A 26,796-nucleotide genomic window follows, 5' to 3' on the forward strand; every position below is an offset into this window, starting at 1 on the left:
CGGTGACTAGTATTGATGGAAGATTACACACAATCAAACAATAAATATGACGATGTAATAATGCAGATGTGTGTATACACACACACACACACACACACATCCGCATCGGAACATAATCTCTCTATATATATATATATACACACACATCGTCTCTAAAATATCTTTATATATATAAAACGTCTATGGAAAATCCTCCTTGAATTATAATAACGTTTCATTCATTTCAATAAGAAAATAAAAAACAGTATTAAATAGGAACAGTAAATTTTTATCAGGTAACAAGTTATGAATATTCGTTAGAGGATATACGTACTTCGATTTTATACCGGTAAACAAAACTAAAAACTACTTTGAGTACAACTTTCAATTTTCATGTATATTCATAAACGGCCACAAGAAGCTACCATTTGAAATCATCCTAAATTACTACACGTTACAATTAAAGAAATTCAGATGTGAAACGTCATCTTTAAATACATCATGAGTACGAAACTGTGTTTAATAACTTGTCTGCCGACGAGCAGCAAAATTAATGAGTGGAACGTAATCTCTATTATGTTCAAAAAAATAGTGACCTTTTTTTCTCATATCGTCTTTCAGTCAAACAAGCAAATCGGTCATTCTTGTTTTATGAAGAAACTTTACATTCGATTTATGATTGATCGGATAACGCTATCTCAGAACATATTCACCTGAATGGTGGTAATTGTGTCATAAAATATCGTCGTTATTATAAGAAGCAGCATACACGGCAAAAAATTGACTAAAAACTTCGATAAAACTTTAAAAAAAATTCATTCAGAAGCTTTCTACTATGCACATTACTCATGCTTATATACAGTATATACCGATTGAAAGCTTCTATTATTGGTAAATTAATTATATACTTTATACCGTAAACTGAACTAGAAGAGTGATATGATGTCATCATGATCTCATGCTGTATTTTAGTTATATTTGACATCCAAATTTTTTATGGGCATCTTTTTTCAGCCACATCGTTGGGCCAACTTACCTGTTGTGACCTTTGTGTTTGGATTTATAGAGAATTAAAATTTATATTTCCCCTACCCACCCAAAATTCACTACAGATAAGAGGAAAAATATTCCGATCAAGTAACTGAATCAGTGAAAAAAAATTCAAGTTTAGTTAATTTAAAGTAAAATGAAAACATGGATAAAAATTTTTAATTGAAAAAATTACTACTTTAAATTAAAAAATTTAATTGTTTAAATTTAAAAAGCTTTATAATTCCAGAGGCAAAGTGTTAAAAGCATTTGAAAAATATATAGTGTAGCTCAAATGTCATCGAAGTTCGGTATTTAAAAAGAAGCATAAGAGAAACAGGTTATTTTTTATTGTAAAACCGCCAAACATTGCACACCCAAGCTAACTTCCTTCTGAATGTTAAGTTTTTTGGAGATCGCTAGATATTTCGCATGCCATACATACTCGGTTATGTGGGCTGTTGGGATGCATCGGGGCTCTTCTCTTACTTTTTTTTTACAAGGTTTCCCTCGAACTCGGGGCGGGCTTCCGGTTATCAGGTGAAACCAGAACAACCAGATTTTGCCTATCCACTAAATAATCCATACCTACAACGATATATATATCCACTCACTACCGACCCTAAATTTTTCCTTTAGTAAACTATACTCCGTAAACCAGTGTTTCTCAAAGTGTGCTTCGCGGCTCCTAGGGGCGTCGCCAACCTTTGTCAGGAGCATCGCGGCGAGCTGGAGATATTGATTTGTGTGCCTATTTATGCTTTGAAGTGCTTCTTCTATGGGGGAAAATATCTACCGAACTATTCTTGGGAGTCGCATCTGAACCATGAATTGAGCAAGGGAGCCGCGGTTGTCAAAAGTTTGAGAACCACTGCCGTAAACTGATAGAAAAAAAAGACAAAAATCCATCATGAATTTAAAATGATTTAACTAAACTATAAACTAAAAATCTGAGACAAATAACCCACGATTACTAATTCCAAGAAGAAGTCTTAAATTATTTTGAATTTGTGTTTTCAATAATCTCCCTCTCTCCAGTTCTAATATATACAGGGTGCATAGGTAACTAGGCATATGACATTTTACTGGCGAACGGCAATCCTAGAGGTATACTTCCAATTAGAAAATGTATCCAAATCACGTGTAGTACTCAGATACGTCATTCATGTTGCTAGGGGTTGTATAGCTATTAAAATAAAAATGTTAACTTTTTATACAGACACCCTGTGCTCAAGAACCCAATTAGGCTTACAAAGTTGTTGCCCTATCTCTCCTGATGCCAACAAAAACAAAGTTCCACGTTTCTAAGTGCAATATTCGCTGAGATATTCAAATTCGAAAAACCAGAGGAGAGTTAGGGGGAAAAAAAGCAGCGTTAAATGCAGATAAAACGGTTTACCCGTATTTAACGCTGTTTTTTCCTAACTTTCCTCCGTTATTCGAATTCGAATATCTCTGTCAATATTGACATACATACTCGGTTATATATTGGACATATTGCACTTGGAAAAATTTCTTTTGTTGGCACCAGAAGAGATGGAGCAACAACTTTGTAATTGGGTTTTGAGCACAGGGTGTCCTTATAGAAAGTCAACACTTTTATCTTAATAACTATACAACCCCTAGGAACATGAATGACATATCTGAGTGCTACACGTTATTTGGATACTTTCTTTAATTGGAAGTATGCCTCTAGGATCAACGATTCACAGTAAAATGCCATACACCCTGTTACCTATGCGCCCTGTATATATAGGGCACAGGTAGTATTATAGGTATATATTATATATCTATGCAGCCTTTTTCTCTTCCTGTGCTTAAAGCCGGGTTTTCCTAGGAGCAGGTTTTCTGTGCCGCGTGCAACGTGAATCACCCAGCGCGATACGCCGTTCACTCACTACAGTAGAACCTCCCTCAACGGACACTCCCATTAGCGGCCACTTCCCATTAACGGACACTTTTCGGATCCCCGGTCCCGTGTAATAGGGCTTTAATGTACTTCACTCCCCGTTAGCGGACAGTAACACTTTTTCTCCAGCGTGGCTTCGTTAACCGCTTATATCCCTATCTTGGGACAGAGTGGGAGCCATGTTCTGGTTTGGTGGTGGTGGACAGTAAAATCAGGCAAACTAATTTGTAATATTTGTTTGAGAATTTATCGCACTCAACGGTGATTATGTATAATCCCAAGCTCATATTGGTAAATATAATAATCCATCAATTAATTACTTGATTAGCTGAACATAAATATGGCCCAGGATGCTGATTCCGAATGGTAATGTTGGTTTTGCTTGCACATGTTGGTATGTGTGAAGAAAGCCAACATTACAATAACGTAGTCACGAATGTTTTTAACTTCTTTTCAGTTTAATTTAATTTTTATTTCAAAATACAGGGTGTTCTGTTAATGGACCGAAAAACTCAGGGTTGTTAGTAGGCATCAAGAGAGGAACAAAGATTGCAATGGAACATGGGTGTCGCAAACCACGTTGAGAGGATGAAAAATGCAAATCGATGTTACTACCCAAGGAGGTGGATTGGACGCGCGGGACCCGTTGCTTGGCCTCCACGTTCGCCGGATCTCAATCCGTATGACTATTTCCTATGGGGTCATCTTAAATCACTCGTTTATACGACGCCTGTGGACATACCGGAGGATCTCATAGCGCGGATTGTCGTCGCTGCGGCAGACATCAAAAGCATACCTGGTATCTTCGAGCGCGTCCGGGAATCGTTTTTACGTCGTTGTAGACTGTGCAATGACGTCAGCAGCCTCCACTTCCAACAACTGTTGTAATAATTAATCAAATTAATCTTTATGTAGTTATTATTGTACTTTTTGTTGTCCAGCGTGACGTCGAAACCTGCATGCGTTTTTCGCAATTTTCACCCTCAACGTGGTTTGCGACACCATTTTCCATTGCAATTTTTGTTCCTCGATGTCTACTAACAACCCTCTGAGTTTTTCGGTCCATTAACAGAACACCCTGTATATGTAGTGCATGTACCATGTACGGGTAAAAATAATCAATTGGTTTAATGAAGAATTATTAATTTATTAATAGGAATTATAAATTTTTCCATATTTATCAGACTTTATTTGGGAATTATGCATAATCACCGGTAAAAGTGATGAATGTAGTGAAATTTAATCAAATTTTCTTTATCGAAACGATTGATGATTATGCATAACCACCGGTATATCACTATTGCACCCAGTAGCATATAGGTAACATATATACCAATCGCGAGCGAAACCGTATAAATGTGAAAGTCGTACAAAAGAAGTTCTACTATATATCGTACCTCCCCAATAGCGGACACTCCCCGTTAGCGGACGAAAGTTTTGGTCCCATGGGTGTCCGTTATCGAGAGGTTGTACTGTAATAGGAAAACGGTACGACTGTTTTCCTACAGAGGGCCTAACACCAGCGCTTTACGTCAGGCGGGATTGGCCAACTGCGTCTTGCACCGCGCATTTCGTTGATCTCTTCACTTTTGTTGTTTTCTTTCCCTTCCTTCTGTCTCCCTCTTTTATTGCTCAAAACGGCAAAAATACGTGGAAGTGCAGACGACAGAACAGATAATTCACCACGCTAGGAAAACACGTAGCGTAATAAAATTGCACGTTTCTGCGGACGCAAAACGATCTTATTCAGTTCACCCAGCGGATAAAAACCTGCTCCTAGGAAAACCCGGCTTTAAATCTGTAATGTAACAAGTGGGTTTTTTTCCATCTCATGTTAATAGAAGGGAAAAAAGTCATTAATAACAGCACAAACTCTAGCTGAAACCAAAATTTCCTCAGCTCAATGAGCAGTTTAAAGACAACCAAATAACACAATTACTTTTTGGGTTGGTTTCCGATGTACGTGCATGCTTTGATCTACAGTAGTTAGTAATTGAGTGATGATAAAGTATGCTACATTGTATCAATATTGATTGTATAGAAACTATTTGAATCGACCATGCATCTATGCATTCAAATGCAAAATCCAAATTTTAAACTGGTAAAAAGTTTTCATTTAAACGTTATAGTACATTCAGAATAAATCAATTTTTAATGAATGTAATCATTCTCATAGCCTTCATAAGGCTGGGGTTGACAGGGCTCCAGCCCAGGGGCCCGGGACGATTCTCATCATTTTTTGTTTTTTCATGCTATAAGTTCGGATTTAGATTTAGTATCTCAAGAAATGCCGAAATACCAAATTTCATCAATTTTGAACAAACAGTTAGTGAAACATAAATTATTGAAAAACGAGTGTCGTAATGTTAAGCTCTGTTGCATTACCTCGTCCCGTCCAATAGGACATACGACTATCTCCGATGATCAGAAGCCGCGAGAGCCGTCCTGTTCAGTATTTCACTTTCTATGAGTGTTATTAGTCCCAATCGTAATCATTACGCCTTTATTGTTTCTAATCCACGTGATTTAAAGTTAATTGAGTTAAAGATTAACATTAAAACAATGAATAAATTAATATATTAAGACTTGTCCTCCAATTTTAGAGTTTGCCAAAACAAGAGAAAAGAAAAAAGAAAAATTGCAGTGTCCTCCCGAAACTCAAGGGACGAAACGGCAAACACGCATTACGTAATGTTAAACACATAAATCTTGTTTTTGAGCATAATTGCTGAAATAATATAGGTATCTCATTACTTTTTATTTTAAATAATATATTCTAACGAGCCAAACATAATTGTATTACTCATTTTGAATTTGGTTTTTTTTAAATATGAGTTATGTGAATTATTAAAGCATTTTAAAAATTTATGAATAGAAGCATTCATTCGAATCAGCACAGTCGAAAACCCAACAGAATCAATTTTCATTCCAATCTGACCTCTATTTCGCAAGATATGAGCGATTATACGAAAATGCCTACTTTTAGGGGCCATATACTAGATATAAATTTGAAATTCATTGAAAAATTTCTCATGACAAATTATGCGAAAATGTTTAGATATGAAGTTTATAAGTTTACTGAAATGGGAAATTATTGTTTTAAGTATGCAGTGATACGATAAATAAGTCATCCATCCAGTTTTTCAAACATTTTTTTTTTAAGTATTCGAGTACACAAATAAACAACGAAATTTTGCAATTTTTCACTATTTCAGAAATTCGTTTATTCCTTAGACAACATTCATGAACTGGAATGGTAAATATAATAATGTGCAAAAAATTCACAAATTAATGCCATACAATTAGATTGATGTTAATATTTATGGAGATAATAATCAATAAATAACGGTTCTTGCTAATAGCGTAAATCATCTTAGTGTGCGCCAAGTTTAGGGTAGTGGCTATTGGTGGAGTCGTCTCTGCTAAAACCACGGCATTTCGTTTCATACGTATTTTTTAAGCATTATTAAAAATTGGGGAATTGCAAAATGAAACAAAATTATAATATAAAAATATAAAATAGTACAATGTTCGCGACGGAAAATTCTTCTATTTTTTTTCTAAAGTGATGAAATTGTCGTCACAAACAATTGCTTTGTGACACGTCGTTTGAAATAATTATGGTATAAATATTCGTTCAATCACGAATATAAAGTCACTAAAATGAAGAGTAATTAAAAAAAAATTGTTTTTAACCTCCATAAAATAAAAACTATTTATTTTTTAACAGCACTAAATCCAAACACTCGCGTAGCATATGGAGTATATTTATCGTTCGAAACTTGTTTGGTGTGTGTTTTTCCTTCTGAAATCAGCCTTCAAATTCAGTTTCTCAATGTTTACTGTCCCCAAACACATTTTCACTCATATCTCTCATTTTTATACTTACAGCGATGAAATTTTATTTTTAGGGTAAATGCAATGCGATAAATCAGATAAGATGGAAAAAATAAGGGTTTACATTGAAGATTTTGAAGTTTTTAACAATAAGAAATATGTAGATGACCCCTCATGAAGACGAATCGCACAGTCAGGTAGCAAATCACAAACCATAATTTATGGTGAAAAATGCTTCATTCTATAACTTTTAGAATCCAAGATATCGCCATCTTTCGGTTAAAAGTTGTGCGTACTGTACGTCCACACTCAGCAACAAGTTGAGCAACAAATCGCGCAACTTTTTGAGCAATATGTTGCGCAACACGTGCTGCGGGACTTTTTATATGAGGGTGGACGTGTTTTGCGCCACCAAATACATCTCCTCTGATACAGCCCATGGAATAGCAGATCATTTCAAACTTTTTGAAGCTCTGGAGAAAATAAATTTTTCAAAGATATTTTGCAATAATATCTGATATTAGAACTAACAATTAGTATGTAACTTCTGAAAACATCATTTTATCACCCTACATTGCATAGTTCTTATTTACAAAGCTTGGCAGCAAGTGGCTTACAAAACCATCGATTTGGCTTGGAGTATATTTTGCGGTCAGATAGTGTTGCAAGCGGAGATTTTTAGGGCTTTGCCACTGACATTATAGATTCCAGACCAGACTTTGCCACCCCCCCCCCCCCCGGCATCGTCCCATTCACATTTCATCTTTTTCGAATTATGGTAATTTTTTCAGTGTTCGTTTAATGATAACCATTGGTTATGCACAGAAGCAGTTGTCAAAGTTCGCACTAGAAATCCTCACGATCCCAGGAACGGATTAATGCATTTCACATTGATTCCAATGGGGAAAATTATTTCGGTTTGCGAACAATTCGGTTTAAGATCAAATTAATTCGTAAACCGAGGGTTGACTGTATTTTTTCTCAGCCCACAACAAGTGAGCTTGTCCGGATTGCCAGAGAAGGGGTTCGATTCCAAGCGGACACCACAAATTTAATGGAACCAAAATAATTTCCACAGTACAAGTACAGTAAATTAATGGAAATGTAGGCGTTTCAGTAAAAATTTCTGTAGAGGAATGTGTACGAGGTGTATATACGGTTAAGTAGTAGTAGCAAAAATTTCCTAGCACAAAAAAAATCGTTGTTCTTAGGGTGACCATATTATGACTAGTATTTAATGGATCTTCTTTCCCATATATTTTTGACTACTCCAACTTTTGAACAAAAATATCCCGTTTTTCAATGGAGAGCCAACTTTTCCCCCTAAAATGGTGCTAATACTTAGTTTGCACCAGGAGTAGTGCAAACGTAAGAAATGTTTTTTTTTTTGAAAAATTAAATCATATAGGGGGTGTGTTTGCATTTGTTATCCTTTAAGTACTATTTGACATATTAGGGCACGATTTAATGTATCGCTGAATTAAAGCGACGTCATTTTGATTAAAATATGATTTTTTTGATATGCCCAACTCACCGATACCTGGTTTTGCCCCTTAATGGCATTGTTAATCAGAATGGTTGCACTTCGTTCAGTGATGCATCCAATTTTCTCACGCAGAAATATTACTTAGAACAGCGATTCTCAACATTTGGAAGCCCGCGGCCCGGTTGATTCTTTTTGTTGTAGTGGAAGGCCCGGTCATACACACTACTCATGGGGGGGAAAATGAGGAAAAATGAAACAGTGTATCACTCGCGGCCCGGTTTGGCTGATGGGAGGGACCGGTACTGGGCCGCGGCCCAGCGGTTGAGAAACACTGACTTAGAAGATAACAAATACATATATGTACTGTGCCCACATCAATAATGATGATTTTTCGAAGGTACAGAACAGTAGAGCAGACAAAATATATTGCCTAAAAATCAAGAGATTTTTTTAAATCGCACAGCAATCTCACAGTTTCGAACCTCAACTGAAATTAGTAGCACCAAGCAGTAATTCATGCGTTTTTGGATAGATCACTTGATTAGGAGATACAGCCCTCTACCCGGTTTTAAATACAAATACAAAGGCCACAACAGGCAAATTGCCTACCCAGGTGGCTGAAAAAGGATGTCCATAAAAAATATGAATGTCAAATATAATTAAAATACAGCAATCCGATATAAGAGCATATATCACGGGCGAAAAAACTAAAAGTGATTAGTAATACACTGCCCTTAAAAAAAAAAGATTATGGTTGTCTTTTTCTTAGAATGGATAGCTTCTCAATTTATCCCAATATGTTCATCGTATTTCTTTTTAAATGTGTCAATTGTGTTAGCTTACCTCCGGAGGTCGTGTGAATTCTATTTTATTGACAACTCTTTTAGAGAAAAACTCCCTGCGACACCACAACCTAGAGTTGTCCCTTACTAAATGATAATGGTGCTCCTTTGTCCAAGCAGTTGATTGATGGTGTTTCAATAATTCATGGTCCATCCTAACCATCCCGTTGAAAAATTTAAACACTTCGATCATCCCCCCCCCCCCGATACCTGCGTTCCTTCAATGTAAACATTCAAGAAATCAAGTCTTTCTCCGTAGCTCAAGCTTTGTGTGCCAATAAGAGCACGCGTAGCTCTTCTCTGCACCCCCTCAACCAACTTTATATCCCTCTGTAGGTATGTATTCGTAAAACCTCGAAAAGCTTACGGCACACTCCAGTCCAGGACGAACTAAGCCTCGGAAAAGCGGAATAATAACTTTAGGAGAATGCGAAGATACCTTTTTAAGAATGAAACCGAGCATTCTATTCATTTTGTTGAGCACCGCTGAATAATGTTCAGAAAACCTAAGCCGCTCGTCAATGAGAATTGCCAAATGGGTGATCCTAATTGCGTCCGGGATATTAATACCATTTAACTCGTAAATGAAATGTGGGTATCTTGAACCAAAATGAGCGACCATGTACTTATCAACACTAAAGGTCATGCTCCATTCATTAGCTCATCCTGCAATCATATTCAAGTTCGCCTGAAGCATCTCGGTATCACTTGGATTCCCGACTACCCCCATTAGCTTCACGTCATCTGCTAATTTGCTAACAATCCCATAGCATGGATACCCTGATCGAGTTTATCAATAAAAAGTGAAAAAAGTATGGGTCCAAGGGCATCCTATTTTTAGCTGGAAAATAATGTTGATTCCCTTAACTCCGCAATTTAGAAAGAATTTGACACGATTTTCAGCTCGCTATTTTGTATCACGTACTTAAAGCATTAGCACAGGGCCTCAACTAAAGACAAACCACTTTGTCGCATGAGTCAAGTACAGTACTTATTTTGGCTCCTTGAAATTTTTAACGAATAAACAGTGAACGTGGGGCCCTTCCTGGTTCAGCGCCCGCAACTTTGAGGTGCGAATGCGAGCAGGTCTCCCCGTTGAAAAGTCTTGCCACAGAGAGCAAAGGCCTACAATGATACAATTATTCAATCATTATACTTCACTCATAGTTAGTAAAATTGACGGCAGATGGCGGCACTACACATAACAAGCATTACAAAGAAACAGACTTCACGTTCGGTTCATAACACATTCATGCATAGCTTTCAGCATTGTTCAGGTCTTCTTCAACCACCCGCTAAAATCTCTTCATTGAGACAGAGCGGCGGTAGGTATAATCTGGTTAGGGGGAGGAGGTTCAGCGCCCGGGCATCAGACTCCCCCTGCCTTTCCCTAGTTGCAGCCCAGCGTATGCGTCATTTTCTGAACAGAGAATAACTGAAACTGATATACTGCGAAGAGACTGTTCTAGAAATGAAGAATTGAATTAGAATTAATTAAAGATACAAAAATGGTATACCTTAAATGGTAGAATTTGGTATGATTTACCACCCCTTAATTTGCACCCAAGAGTTTATACTCACCTTTGCATATGTACAATGTCCATAATCTGAATGATCATTCATCTGAATCTGACTGCTATAATTTTGCAGAAAATACATAAACTTATTCAGAATTAGCTGATCTTTTCAAATACCTTGTTAACATCTGGAGCAACAAATGAGTGGCAATATTGCTGGTTGTAATGACCATTTGGCTCTCTCGCAAGAAATGAAAATAGAGAGTTTTCAGGGTCACATGTAGCAAATGATATCCTCCTCAAAGCATGAGCCATCAGAACACTCTGAAAAAATATTTTTATATTCAACTACTTATACCGTGAACTTATTATACAGTTTTGATTATATGATCATTATTTATTTTACAGAATTTAAATTTTTCATATTTGTTTATCACTAAATATGAAACAATAAATACGAAAGCATGAGAAGCATGATTTAGAAATTTCAATGTCATTTGTTTCATGTACAGCAAATGAAATTTAACTTTTAGATTTGACCAGGGCCGGTTCTGGACATTTTTCAAGTGAAAGATATTTTGGTGATAAAAAATCTGCCCTCTCCTTCAGTTGGCGCCTTAAAAAGTCGGCCCCTTTCGGTTGGCGCCTTCTGCGGCCGCATAGTTCGCAGGATTCAAGATCCAGCCCTGGATTTGACAGAGCTAGTCAGAAATTTCCTTTGGAGTAGGGGACAACTGATTTTTGTGTGGACCAAAGCTGTATTAAGAAATATTTGGTGTGGACCAGACTGATAGTATTTGTTCTTCCACCCAATTCCATTAGTTGGAAATCGCCGTATGACGATATGACCGGAGTTGGTGTGCGGTAAAGTAAACAGATATTTGTGATACTTGCCAAGAGAAGCGCAACTTCTCCCTTTCCACGTTAAAAGAGGAATGGCATAAAATACAGGCAGAATATCATCAAAAACGAATTGAAATTATGATTAAAAGAGCAGAGAGTGAAACTGCAACAAAGGGGGCCCTGTATCGGTCCAATTTTCAAATACTGTAAAAGCAAAATTTTCTCAAGCACTCAAGTGCCCAGAGGATGTAAGTGTCCAGGGTATGCTTATCCATACCTCTGTACTTCTCGCCCCTCATCAGGGCCACAACTAGAAAAAAAAATTAACCTGAGCCCAATGTCTAGTTTGGCATCCCTCACCCCGTAATTTTTGACGGCAAAACAATAAGCACAGTGCCCTTCCTGATCAAGCACCTGGGGCGCGTATAAACAAAGTTACATATATACGCTTTAGCGAAGGAAAATCTCTATCTCCTCTGTAGCTTAGTGGTCAGAGCACTCGTCCGGCAATCGAGGGACTCCCGATAGAGGCAGAGATGAGTTTTTCCTTCCTTAAAAAAAATTAACATCTCAAATAATAAATATCTTCACAACATCCAGTTCCTGTATATCTTGTATTAACAAGTGGAGAGCGACATTCATGTCAAACAAAGTTTACATTCCTAGATGTATACCAGGTATAATGGAGGAATTTGGAGTCATGATTGGTCTCAATAAACCAATACGTGACTCATAGAAAAGTATTTGGCGAAGGAAGTTGAATGTTTTTTTCTTTGATCTATTTAATTACAGCCGGAATTCGATATCTGCTGTGGTATAGGGCTTCCGATGAATCTTGAGGTTCGAATCCCGTTCAATTCGCTTAAGAGGTCTCACTACTCTTTCGACTTGAAGAAGTCGAATTTTCAAAAATTACTTCAAAAAATATTTCAATTGATATATATATTCAATATAAAAATATTCAATCGCAAATAAAATACTAAAAATTTCGTATCAATCGGTTAATTTGTTCTTTCATAATTAAAGAAAGAAATACTGGATTATATTGTAAACGTGTACTAGAAAAAACACTTTGAACGCGATTTTCTCAGATTGCAGTTTTTGAGCACATCATAAGATTTAAACAAAACTAATGCCCCAAAAATTCTGAATTTTTGCAGGAAAGTTTAGTCGACATGTGTTAGCAGAATAGACATTCGACTTTGATATCTGACCATTCGTTAGAATATTATGAATTTTTAAAGTTTGAAAAAATATATAAATTTGAAAAATCTAAATTTAACATTTTTTAAAAAATACTTCCCATCAGTCGATTGCTAAATCCGAGGTCTATTCTACTAACACATAGCTGCTAAACTTTTCTGCAAAAATTCAGAATTTTTGGACAGTAGTTTTCTTTAAATCTTACGGTTGAGCTCAAAAACTGCAATCTGAGAAAATCGAGCTCAAAGTGTTTTTCTTGTATACGTTTACACTATAATTCATTATTCCTTTCTTTAATTACAAAATAACAAATTAACCGGTTGACACGAAATTTTTAGTATTTTATTTGCAATTGAATGAAATATTTTTGAAAATTCGGATTTTTCAAGTCGAAAGAGTAGCCCTTAAGTTACTTTTTTTTCCTTCCTGCCATCTTCGTTTTTTGACGATACGATTTATTTTTTTCATCGTATTTTTTTTTTAACAGAAAAGTGTTTTCAAACCTGACAGAAGGTGAACGATACTTTTTTATTTTTGAAAATTCGGATTTTTCAAGTCGAAAGAGTAGCCCTTAAGTTACTTTTTTTTCCTTCCTGCCATCTTCGTTTTTTGACGATACGATTTATTTTTTTCATCGTATTTTTTTTTTAACAGAAAAGTGTTTTCAAACCTGACAGAAGGTGAACGATACTTTTTTATTTTTGAAAATTCGGATTTTTCAAGTCGAAAGAGTAGCCCTTAAGTTACTTTTTTTTCCTTCCTGCCATCTTCGTTTTTTGACGATACGATTTATTTTTTTCATCGTATTTTTTTTTTAACAGAAAAGTGTTTTCAAACCTGACAGAAGGTGAACGATACTTTTTTATTTTACATTTTTTTTTAGAGCGAGTAAGGGTTTACCAGGCAATCTTTGAGGGTATTTTGATTGAAAAAGAATTATTTTCTTTGAGAAAAAAACAAGAATTCCCCTAATTTTTTTCTCTCAAATTCTTTCTCTGCTGCTATGCACGTGGTCAGCGCTGACAGTTTTGTACAACTTTAAATTTTAATACAAACGGTGACTTACTGCGAATAATTCTCGGCTGCATAAAGTACAGAGATACGAATTTCACCACTTGAAAAAAAAAAATTTCATCATATAATCAACATATGTAATTATCATTCACCAGCAATGAAATTTTGGGGAATGGAAGAAGTTTTTGGTCACGTTTTTATAGAGAAAAATGTTGATTTTTCCGCTGGAATTTGATTTTCTTTTTTTTTAGTAATCATTACATTCTTCATATAAACTTTTTTAAATACGGTAAAACCTCTCTTTTGCGGACACTGGTGGGACAAAAAAATTCGTCCGTAAAAGAGGGATGACCGTTAATCAGGGGTTTGAAATGCATACTTTTATTATACAAGGGGGAAATTATTATTTGGCCGGAAAAGAGAGGTGATCGTATCTCTGGAGTGTCCGTTAAGAGGGGTTTCACTGTACAAGTTTTCTCTTTCAACCTCTCGCCGAGAGGTTGAAAGAACGTTATTCATTATCAGGCAGAATTTATTACCATATTGTTAAAAAATTATTTCATTTATGCGAAGGTTTTTCATTTCCACAGTACAGTAGCGACCGCTTATAAGAATCACGTTTTTTTCAGCCATTTTGATTTTTATAAGCAGTTTATTCTTATATCCAGAAATTTTTGCTGGGGGAAGCCTTCGGGCGAGATTTTGGTGCTTTTAATTTGAAAATCGAAAAAAAATCTTATTAATTTTTTATTGAATATTTTAATTTCTAAAATTTTAAGTCTTTCAATAGCATATCATTGTCCTTAGAGAGCATTCGTTTTCAATGTAGACTGACTAAAATGTTACACAGTAAAATTGAAGTACTATTGTGTTGTGTAGTACTATTGTCATTCCCTCCCCCCCCCCAAGGGTGGGGCTCACAGGGCTGCAGCCTTGGGACCTGGAATGTTTCTCATCATTTTTTTGTTTTTCACGCTATATATCCACTATAGAGGGGGGAGGCCCCTTGAATAGTCTGGTCCGGGGATGTACTAAAGATCCCAACCCCTCGGGCAGAGATCTTCAACTATTTTTCTAGTCACGAGCACTGCCTGTACACATCATTAAAGGTAGAGCACCCTTACGGCAAGTTTGACATGCAAATGCATGAAAAAGCAAGATTTTAATCCTTGAATGCAATTTGTGTAAGGTATTTAATCGGAAGGTTGATCAAGTGCTCGAGTACAAAATCGGGCATGAGCCTAGAGCACTATGGGTGCTCGCGAGCAACAGATTGAAGATACTTGCCCTAGAGGCTCTGCTCCAGAATATGGGGGGGGGGCATGACTATTGTCCGAGCGCATAACTCTAGATCAGAGATTCCCAAACTTTTTGTTCTATTGCTCCCCCCCCCCCATCAGAATGTTGAAAATGTACAGACTGGTCTACTGCCACAAGTTATCCAACATTTGCACAATAGATTTCATGTGGAATTGGAGGCCTGTATAGCTCTGCATAGGGTTTGACCATTTATTATATTATGGTTCTTGTCATTGTTGGTGATCATTTTTAAACATTGTTGTACCTTAAACAATTAATTTAATTAATACAGTTTCTCTTGTATTACAGGAGTTGATCAAGTAAATGTCTGTAATAGTGTTCTTTTTTCATTCTCCGATGATGTAAACCATACTACACCTGTGTTTTCATTGTAATGCGGCTGAAAAAAAAATACTCTTCTGATATGAAATAAATAACAGCAATATTAATTTCATTTTTTCACAAGTTTATAATCAGTTATTTATAAGTATGTAGATAATATACTTACCATCAACCCTGGATAGCATAAACATAAAAAAAAAAATAGTTAAGAAGCTTAATTTTTTTTTAATGTAGAAAAATCATCATATTCACATAATACACATCAGTGGCAATCTTAAAATAATGTTATTGTTCTGAGAGAAAGAAACAGAGCTGATGTATTGATGTATCAATGACATGGCTTTCTTAAAAGCCTTTTATTTTAGCAATGGCAAGCCCAGAAATTTTGTAAAGCTGGTTTCTCTTTTTAAATAGAATACATTTTCCTAATCCCTCTTTGCATCTGCTGAAAGTCTTCTGAAGATAACTCTATATAATAAAATATGAGCATTTTATACATAAATTATTGTAAATATATTAACTGTAAGTACCTTTCACAGAATACATATATTTTATAAATTTATTTATAGAATATATAAATACATTTATAGAAACTATTTAACTTTTTAGCTATTTTAAAGTTACCTTTCCATCTGAACTGCACACCTTTACACCAGTCAATGATACAACCAAAAGTACTACTTTCTTTCTTACTTCAGCCTAAAAGAAAAAATGAAGTCCAATTATAATGCCATATCCAAAAGTTAAGCATGAGGTGAGGAATTCACAAAAGGTGAGGGTGTACATGAATTTCATTTGGTAAAACTCAGACCTTAAAACTTGAAATATATAGCAATGTGCAAATATGGAATTTACCCAACTGTGATTTATGATAAAAAAATCATGCAAATCAGGAGGCACTAGTTGAAATGGTATTCTATGAACGTATCTAATTTGGATAAATAAATCTGCTATGGTTTAATGTACAATAGCTGAATTGTAAGATTCAAACAATATTTCATTTTTTGAAAAACAATGAGAAAATAATTACATGAATATTTGAAGAAAAATATTAAATAGCATTGAATGAAATATCTATCTGATCTACCCAAAGAAAGTATTAAATTTAATCATCCCTGCCAGAACCACGATTGAAATCCAAGTCTATACAATAAAGATTAATGTGTTGACCATTTAGTCTGACATAAAAAAAAAAAAGAAAAAATATTTTATCTTCAACTGGTCATTTGTGAATCCTGTACAGCGATACTGTAGACGAAGATAGACTTGAAAGGATAAGGGGACACAATGATGATGATGTCAAATCATATATTGCACATACAGTACATTAGATCAGTCCACACTATGATTGCCTCTGGGCACCCCCTGCCCCGCCCTTTATCTCTGCCTATGAGCGGTACCTTAGTTTGTGAGCACAACTCACTCAGAGAAACATGCTACTAATCCAATTGAAGCACTTGTGTATCTAACTTTCTCATAACAAATGATAGAAACTAAATATGATTTGCTCTACAACCGTCTCCTTCACGCCACATACAATTTTTTCAAAGATAATAGAGCATGTTAAGTTGTTTTATATTGCTATATTTTTTTACCTTATAGGTATTTCATATTATAGGCTTGGGGATTTTTGAATGATACAAAAGAGCTGGGGCTTCACTTTAAAATCTTTGCTTGCATTAACACACAACAAGAGGGAGAGACAGTAATGATTTGTGCTATAGATAAGTAAAAAAATGTTATAGTACATAGCACTTTAACTTAGCTGCAGCAGTCTTAAATTAAATTTTAAAACCATATGCACTGTAGCTTATCTTTTGAAAATCACAGTAAAATATAAATAAGCTAAAAAAATATTTTACTTTTATTTGCTTTAGTTGACCTCGTATGAATTCTGCTCGAGTGTTGTGGTCGGTGCCAATCACTTGAAAGCTACCAATATACTGAAAAATTAAAAACATTTAATCTTTGGTCGGATGTAATACAAATCCTAACACATTCAGGCATAACTCATCTGTGAAATTGAAAATTTAATTTTTTGCTCAGGCTTAAGGGAAAGCTTATCAAACTAAACTCTTTACTCAAACAAGGTTATGTTTGCATTTTTAAGTAACTTTTTTTATATTTCCTTGAATTTATATTTATAATTCCTTTTATATTTCCTGAAAAAAATATCATATAAACTGTAAATCAAGTAAAAATAGCAAAAAATTTCATTTAGGAAAGAACCTTACCCTATAAAAGAAGGCTGGCAATTTTTTCATAAATTGAAAGAAGATAGTAAGATATATATATGAAAAAGAGGGAAAAAAATTATTTTTTGATTAAAAATACGAAATTTGCTTCTTATTTCAGCAACATCATTTATGAACCATAAAATAGGCTAAAATAAATAAAACCTTTTGATTGAAAATTAAGGTTTTGAAAATAAGTGATGGGCTATGGCAGCATGTTTGGATGGGCTGCAAATTCAGGAAATGTGTGGTCAAGAAAATTAGATAAGAATAAAAGGAGGACTGCAAAATTTATACAGCCCAAAGGAAGCAAAAGCATAAATCTGATTGTGCCTGTACTTGAACAATATACAATGTGCCCAAAAAAAATATTACAATGTGGCAGTACAGTACCACACAATTTTATATAGTACTGAATACAATAAAAGTAACTCATATCACTTATGGATAAAAGTAATAAAGGGTTAAATATAGAAAGATGATGAAAGTTGTCTTTAAAAAAAACAAAAATAAAAACAAAAACTCAATGAGCAAAAACTGCAATGTATTGCCCTGTTATTTTAGAAAATAGCTCTCCACAAAACCATGTAGGCATACTGGAAATTTTATAGTTATTATTCCTAATTATATGGACATTTAATTCTTGTAATGATTATCATATTGACAACATGTCTACAATGAACGGGTTCATGTAAATAAGATTAATAATTTTTTTCAAAACTCTAGGAAATGAATAAAGATCAGAACAAATGTGTCATTTAGCTTTTTTTTCTGACCCAAACTGTTGCTACCCGGCACAAAGAATTTTGACATCTGGGCAGAATGACAAAAAAAATTTCACCATTTATACAATATAGTGAATTTCTTCAGCATAGCAAAAACTGTGTGCACTGAAGCATTTTCGCTTGTGTTGTAAGAACAAAATAAATCTCTACTGATTTTTTGAAACATCACAAAAAATTTTCAGGGGAGCTTCTTCACATTTTCCACTAACAGCTGCTTTAACTATAATGGTAGCCCAGGTGGTTAATACTTTCACCTAAAGTACCAAAGGATGTTCAGAGGTGTTACGAGTTTCATACCCATTTTGTCCTTGTCAGAAACTTTCCTTGAAACAGGGGTATAACAGAAACGGCGACATGGCCACAGAAAAAGATTGCTACTGCAGGGAGTCCCATATCGAGGGATTAGCGCACCAACCTAAATTGTAGGTCCTGGTCTAATTAGCCCTCGTGTGCAGAAAAAGACTGTGGTGTGACAAAAATGATCAAATGATCAACTCTAATGATGTCTTTCCAAACTGCAACTAATATTTCTCTTTCAACATCTTCAAAAAAAATGCCACAAGGATTATCAAATTTTATAAAGTCAACAAAATGTATGAAACAGTTCACTATATGCCCTGTTGCTATAATTCGGTTTAATATTTTCAGCTGTATGCAATTGCACGTATGACCAACTCAGAAGAAGCATTTGTCAGGACTGGAAAAATTAAGTTGTCCATGATGCCAAGATTATGCAAGCTACTTGATTTGATCACATCCATTTTTAATGTGATCAAAATGAAATGCAGTGACATCCCAAGTTGTGATTGTCTCAACTGCATCCCACCCCAATTTTTGACCTTCTGTTTTGTAAGCGAAATTACTTTTATCCTGCAAAATTGAAACTGCAAATTTCAAACTGCAACGTATTGATTTTTATACAAATGTTAATGCTGTGGGGATTTGGAAAGTGTTGTCTTAGTGCATACCTCATGATATAATGAGACTGATTAAAATTTCTAAGAATAGTATGCAAAATGGCAGGCATGCATTTCTGGCCAGGTAGGGGGGGGGGGAACCTTAGAAAAATGATTTTGCCTAGGGGCCTGTAATACTTTTTAGATGCTCCTGGCCATGAAAAAAAAATTAAAGAGAACATTATTTTGTATCAAAGTATTAGTTTTTTATGATATGAATAATGAATCGAACTCTGACTTTGAGATACCATTGTATACTTCTTGCTAACGATTTCTTTTAAACACAAAAAACACATAATGAAAACATTTTTTTAACAATACATGCCATGTCTGAAACTCTCGTGGTATCTCACCACACCGTTATGTAGAATAATTTTTTTCTAGTAGTGTCAGTTCCTGATTCTTTCACTGTGGAGGCTATAAAGAGCTGTACTGACCTCACACTTATGTAAAGAGCAGCTTGATTGAATGAATTCAGGATCGTCTTTCATATGATCAACTGTCAGCACTCTACTAAAACATGATCCATCCGGAAGATCTTCATCCATATTCATATTCGTTCCAGAGGATGTGCTAGGCATATTTTTTATGATGATTCTTTGTCTTTCGCTGTAACCTTCGAATTACCTATTTTTACAAAATCAAACCTATTTTCAAGATTGCTCCAAAATAAAATAGAATTGATGCACCATTTCTTTGCTAAATGGCATTAAGGAAAATTCGAGTGAAAGATTAGAGAAAAAAATAAAGAAAACTTGCACGAATAAAAAAGAAAATAAAGGGAAACACTCTAAAATTCAAAAACCGGGTCAAGAAAATGAAAATATAAACATTGACGAAGTAGTAGTAGTTTTTTATCAATAGAAACAGCTGATGCAGTCGGCTGACCATATTTCTTCAAAAAAAGATTGTAAATTTGGTTCGCAAGTACGGGAAAAACAGGACATAGCTAATTGTCACCAAATTACGGCTAAATTGCCAAATATGGCACAAAACTTTCTGAAATACAGTAGACCAGCGATTCTCAACCGGTGCTCCGCGGAGCCCTTGCGGCTTCTTGTGCACTCTCCAGGGGCTCCGTGGCCACTCGACGAAAATAATTAAAAAAACAGTAAAATTTTAAAAAAATGATTACAAATATTTTTATATAGTAAAAATAAATCAGTAACTTTCACCAGTAATTAAAAAGTTTTACACTTTATATAAACGTATATAATTATACTTTATTTTCGAAACTGAAGTAGGTCACTTGAAATTATGAAATGGGTCACTCGGTGACCCGTAGATCATAGGTTCGCGAGGCCTGATATATATGAATGTACAGGCGCCATTTTGCTCTCTCTTCAGTCGAATCCGAACCGGATGCTTTTTCTGGACGATGACGAAGGTGACGGTGAGGGGGGGGGACTGTAGGAAAAACTCGGGGACCTACAGGTTTCTCTGATCATGGGTATTTCCTTGTTTAAGATTTCGTGAAATTTACTCTCGCTGACGCCGTCTCGGAAAAACAGGGTCCTTCTTGGCTTGTCGCGGTTGATCTTGTAATACTGCTTCAGTCAGGGGCATAGCCAGAAATTTCGTTCGGGGGGGGGACCAAAGTGATAGAATAGATTTGGCCTTTTTTTCCCTTTTTTCGGTCATTTTCTCACATTTCGGGGGGAACAGACCCATGGCTCCCACAAGGGGTGGGCTGACAAGGCTCCAGCCCTGGGGCCCGGGAGGATTTTAATCATTTTTTTTGTTTTTTCACCCATATCTTGTGCCCCAAAATTCCTTCTCCGCATTTTAATTTAAAAAGAATTATGCCAAAGCATGTAATACCTCAGTGCTGAGAGAGACACAATGTTTAAAGACACTTGAACAAGCGGTGTTTGAAAAATCTGACTTTTTTTTTTTGCGAAAAACATTATACATATATGCAAAACATTAGCATATATAATGCCTTCCAGCTGTTTATATTATAATATTGTGGAAATAATTCGAGTCCAGGTAGAACAACAAAAACTCGAGCGCAGACAATTTTAGATTTCAAATTCAATTCGAAACTGTTTTTTGTTAAATTTTCGTACACATACCACTTCAAAAAGCAAAGTAATGGGTACAAAATGAAGAGGGGGAAAAAACAGCCCAAGTGATTATTTTCCTAAATACTATAGGCCAGAAAGATGACTTATCGCGGCTCGTAAAAAAAGTTTTTTATTTTTAATTTTTTTTTTCTCAATACTACATCTACATAGCGGAAGGTTCGGATGGGCGGCATATATTTCAATCATACGTATTCAAGAATTTGAGAGTGAAACGGAAGAAGAGGGTGGCGAAATTTGTACAGCCTACAGGCAGCAAAACCATAAATACACAGTGGCGGAGGACGCTCGTTCACTTCCAGTACTTTGAGGCACGGGGGCGGCAAAATGCTGTTTGCCCCGGGTGGCAAAAATCCTAGCTACGGCCCTGTCAGAAGGTGCTCGAGCACCTCAGGATTGATTCAGAAATCAAAATTCCTCATGTAAAGCTTAAGACGAGCGCCCACGGGCCTCAAACACTTTCGAAATGTCCCGGATCTATGATAATGATGAACGAAACAAAAAGGCAAAATAAACAGTTAAAAGAAAAAATTATGAAAATTGCATTTTATTGGAGCTTCATATCATTTTAATTAATCATATTTCCATAGACATTAATGTGATACATCGAATTTTTAAAATGAATTGAAGGCACTGAACTAAAAACGTATGACGATTTGAGAGTTAAAAAATGATCTTCCCCGTTCAAAAATAAATTAAAAATATAAAAACCCCTTATACAAGGATTAACTTTTATCTTTCCCCTTTATCGGATCATGTAGATTACCTGAAGACGCATTAAACAGTCATGGTGCTTAAATTTATTTAGTTATTAATATTTTAAGAGAATTCGATCCGGCAAAACACATGTTAAGTATAGGGAAAAGAGCGGTTTGTTTGGGCTTATGGGCTTGTCAGCCCATAGGGTTGCCACAACGGCTTCAATTTTCGTGCCTGATGTCACCTCCTGTTATTCTTTTCTCCATGTTCGCAAATGCACCGCTATTCCGCGATTACACGATTTTTTTCGTAATTTTTTCCACACCGCCAATTGCTTCAGCCTCTACGATAATTTGCGTAACTCTACGATATCTTCATTTTCGTATCTGATTGCGGAACAGTGGTGCACACAAGGTAGTCATTTCCACTGATGTTCCGCGAGGCATTTCAAATGTGCAATCGGGCCCAACAAATTTATGCATTGAAAGCAAACTTAAATATTCAAACAGTTAAAGGAGGATAACGACTTTAAATTTCTGAAAATTCGATAGAAAATCCTTGTAAATTTTAGTAAAAAATTTCTCCAATTTATCAATGCATTTTTCGATAGTAAATCTACTAAAAATAAACCGATAAATTATAGTATGAAAAAATATATCGTGCATGTTAATAATCGCAAACAACTATGAAATATTTAAACATCTATTTAAATATCAGAACTTCAGAAGAGTAAAGATATGATAAAAGGAATTACATTTTTTAGAGCATTATTATTGGTCTTGATAATTTTTTCTACATATTTTTTGTTATAATATTTAATTGATTTATTATATACCAAAGTTTTAAGATTCGGCAAAATATAAATACATTATAAATTCGGTACAAACTGAAATATTCAAACAGCTAAAGGGGCGGATCACGAAAATCTTTTCAAATTTTAGTAAAATATTCCTTCAATTTATCAATGCATTTTTCGATAGCAAATCGACTAAAAATAAACAGAAAAATTATTGTATAAAAAATATATATATATTATGCACGTTAATTAGTCGTAACCAGCTATAAAATATTTAATAATCGGAACTTAGGAAAAGAAAAGACATTAAAAGACAACTACGTTTTTTATAACATTATTGGTCTTAATTTCTTCTGCATTCTTTTGTTATAATATTTAACTGATTTACAGTGCTTGTATTTTAAGAGTCCGCAAAATATATTGTAAAATGTATTGCATCAGCAAAAAGAATTAAAATGTTTAAATCATTTTCTGACGAGAAGTTAAAAAGAAAACCGGATTATTCCGCGAGCTGGATTCAAACCTGGGTCTACAGATTCGTAGTCTGATACGCTATCACCTACACTAGTTCAACAGACAGAAGAGGTCCTAAAACTGTTTATAACCAAAATCATATACTTTTAGTGAATTTCTTTTTTTTTTTAAATTTATTACCACCATCACTCGCTACCATTAACCACGGAATTTTAATCTTTCCCTTACGCGAATTAAAGTGAACAATTTTGTTTGGCATACAGTGTTAATCTTGCAGAATACATTCCAGTAATTACATAATGAAGCCACCTTGTGACCGAAAGCACAACAGATCGTACGATATTAAGGTCGTGGGAATTATCGTAAACCAAGAAGAGACGTGATTGGCTGAAATGGTCTAATCGCGGAAAGCGGTGCATTTGCGAAATTAGCGCACAGGATAATCCTTATAGAAATCAATGTTAAAACTGCCGATTTTACCGTAGGAATGAGAAAATTTAGTGGGGGTTTTCCACCACATCAATAATTTTAAAAATTGAACTGAATTCTCAATTTTCGAGGTATTGAGTTTCTTACAGATACGAAGCCCAGAAAATTAAATATAAAATAATTAGCCGGACCTACTTTTGAGTTGGATATTCATAAAATAACATTGATTTCAACTTTTTATTTATATATTCTCAAGCACGAAAATGAAAATTAATGTCTTCGTAATGTCTTATAATATTCTCTCTCTCTCTCAACTGCATCTCAATACACATAGTTTAGGATGTTTTGAAATTAATTATGGCCCATGAATTACATTGAAGAAATTCTGCAGCTTTAATCAAGTATTTTTTGAAGCAAAAACAGGCGGATCGATAACTTCAAGAAAATTTTCGAAATATCTAGCGCCCATAAAAAGAAAAAAAACCGATTCATTTCTACATTTCTTTAACTTAGATTTGTATCTTTCATGAGTCGAGCAGAAAGTCGCCATATTGGTTACCTTTTCTACGGTTTGTATGTCCCTCAAAGAAAGAGGGAAATATTACGTGATCAAAAAGCTTCACAAAAGCCTAAAATAGTTTTTTTAATGTAGATTCTTTGCATTCAGCCGAACATACAAAGGAAATTTTATCAATTCTCTTACCAGATATGAAACGATTATATCTGATGTCCCAAACACCATTACCTCTAACCCTCACGTTCTCACCCTCGCATCCGTTTCCACCGGTTGGAGGTTCAACCTGATATTGTATTTATTCATTTTCTGGGCGCACATGTTTCTTATGGTGTAGAATAGATGCTCTTCTCAATTACATGGAATTTCTGACCGGGCGGCAGTGCAGTGCTCCTGATCATGTTAGCAGCCATTAGCTCGTCAAGCATGCCTTTAACCCTCTGTTGTGGCATGATCTCACAGACCTCCATCGGTATCTATACGTTAGGGTTCCTTGCCCCGACGCCATCCACAGACAAGGTAGGTTTGTATACTGCAATGTGTAGCAGTACCGCTGCTTGAAATATTTCTGGACTGTCACCAGTGAGCTACTCCATGGAAACACAAGCTGAGCTGCTGATTCATCCGACACCCTCTTGATGGAGTACTTCTGCCTATTCTTTTGGAGGGTCACCCTTCTGAACATTCGCCAACGTTGTCTGTGATCCTGCGTTCTTTGTGGAAAACCACGACAGCAGTGTTGATCACAACAGCTGGACCTAGAATGGTGAAGCGTATGTTCTGACTAGTGCAATGATGAAAACATATAGACATGTGCCGCTTGATGAGGACGGCATAGCCCCTACATGCTATCGCCGGGCCAGGGTTTTTCGCAGGCTCCCACCCTTCCCACCAAGAGACGAGATTATGGTGTATTTTTGCAGTAAAAAACGAAACATTTTTTCGGGAAGAAAAATATTTTGAAAGCCCTCCCCCCACGATGAGAAAATTCTGCGTACATTACAGAGTTTATAAATGTTATTGTCAAAGCCCGAAATTGGCCACTTCGCGACGGGGCCAATTTCGTCACATATTAACTCGGCCAGTTCTCGAAGTAGCCAGTGATCCCTAGCCAAAGTCCGAAGTGACGGACTCGCATCGCGTGGATCCAGGTTCAAACCCCACCGTCGCCCCAGTGGTGGTCGGCTCAAGTTGGTTTTCTGCGGTTCCCAACTTGGAGGAGCGAATGCGAGCCGATCTCCCCGTTAAAAAGTCTCGCCACAGGCCTACAACAGTAAAATTATTCATTCATTACACTTCATTCTCTATGAGTTGAGAAAAAACTCATAGCTTAAAAGAACTGGTTGCAGATGGCAGCACTACACATAACAAGCATTACATAGAAACAAACTTCACGGAAGGTTCACTATAGGTACACACACATTCCAACATGTACCAATTCGTTAGAAGTTTCACAGAGTAATGTGGACGAGGTGCATGTCTGGTTTAATAGTAGTAGCCAAAGTCTGATAACAAAAGACATGATTCGGAATCATCGTCAAGTTGGCGTATTTTTCGTGATAATTATGTCCACGTTAGTTATGGCAACCCATCAAACCGCAGTCACGATGCGATATTCATTTTTTCTCCAAAAATTTGGCAGAGAACTATATGATTATGACATAGGCGGAGATAGATTTGAAAGTCTGGGGGTCGTGGTGCGACAAAAATGATCAACGAGTAAGTACATTAGATCAGTCGGCTTTACCTTTGACGCTGATCATTTTTGTCGCACCACGGTTATTTTCTGCACACGAGGGCTAATTAGACCGGGACCTACAATTTATTGCCGATTCCGAACGGCAGGTTTGCGGCAGGCCACGCGTGCACGAAGCCCTGAGTAGCAACCTTCCGTGGATTTTCCTCCATCTATGGTGAGCCCAACGCATCTTGACCACTGAATTCCTTTCTCAACGAAATAATGATTAATTGCTTCAAATAAGTCTTTAACAGTCGTACTACCCCCTTCAATGGGTGACAAATAAAAAGAGTTTCTTCGAATTCTCTTTCAAGTATTCAGCAATTGCAAGGAGCACAGAATATTCCGCAAAACGTCAGTATGTAACATGACGACCTGGGATCTCTTACAAAAAATCCTTATGTTCATTTAATCTTGTTTAGGCCCCCCCCCCCCCAGGATTCGTTGGCTACCGGAAACCACCCGAGGCTTCCGCTGGCAATCCGGTTCGGGTCAGTTATTCTTAGTCTGACGGTCGGAGGGTGGGGGTCTCCTAGCCGTCGGGCAAGAACGGGGCCAGAGGTCAGGCTGCCAACGTCCCATATAAATTCCGCTTTACATCCATGTCAAAGATCCCACAATAGCTCGTCTAGTTACCTTCTTTTTCCCTCTGTGGGGTTCCCGTGGCTCGTCGGTGGGAACCGCGTCGAATCGTCGTCGTCAAACTCTATGTTAATTAATTGTGCAATGTAATGTAAATGTTCAGCAAAGTGTTATATAAATGTGCAATATATTTTACCTCCATACC

At 35.9% G+C, this 26,796-nt stretch overlaps 1 protein-coding gene across 2 annotated transcripts in view; it reads right to left on the reverse strand.

Annotated features, from left to right (window-relative positions):
- The window catches only part of LOC149085548 (SH2 domain-containing protein 5-like), a 139,114-nt gene extending 118,980 nt beyond the window's left edge, over positions 1-20,134 (reverse strand). The window contains exons 1-4 of one of the 2 annotated variants that reach the window (XM_089233620.1): positions 19,713-20,134; positions 17,163-17,243; positions 15,925-15,999; positions 10,777-10,923 (exon numbers count right to left, since the gene is read on the reverse strand). In XM_089233620.1, coding sequence (XP_089089746.1) covers positions 10,777-10,923; positions 15,925-15,999; positions 17,163-17,243; positions 19,713-19,856 — 447 coding nt within the window. In that variant the 5' untranslated portion in view covers positions 19,857-20,134. The remainder of the gene's footprint in view (positions 1-10,776; positions 10,924-15,924; positions 16,000-17,162; positions 17,244-19,712) is intronic. The other variant, XM_089233621.1, reaches the window with a different exon arrangement.
- Positions 20,135-26,796: the final 6,662 nt, after the last annotated feature.

Source organism: Pholcus phalangioides, unplaced genomic scaffold, assembly GCF_987345545.1.
Source record: "Pholcus phalangioides strain wild (caught in Gottingen) unplaced genomic scaffold, Ppha-v1.0 ptg000007l_1, whole genome shotgun sequence".
Taxonomy (NCBI): domain Eukaryota; kingdom Metazoa; phylum Arthropoda; class Arachnida; order Araneae; family Pholcidae; genus Pholcus; species Pholcus phalangioides.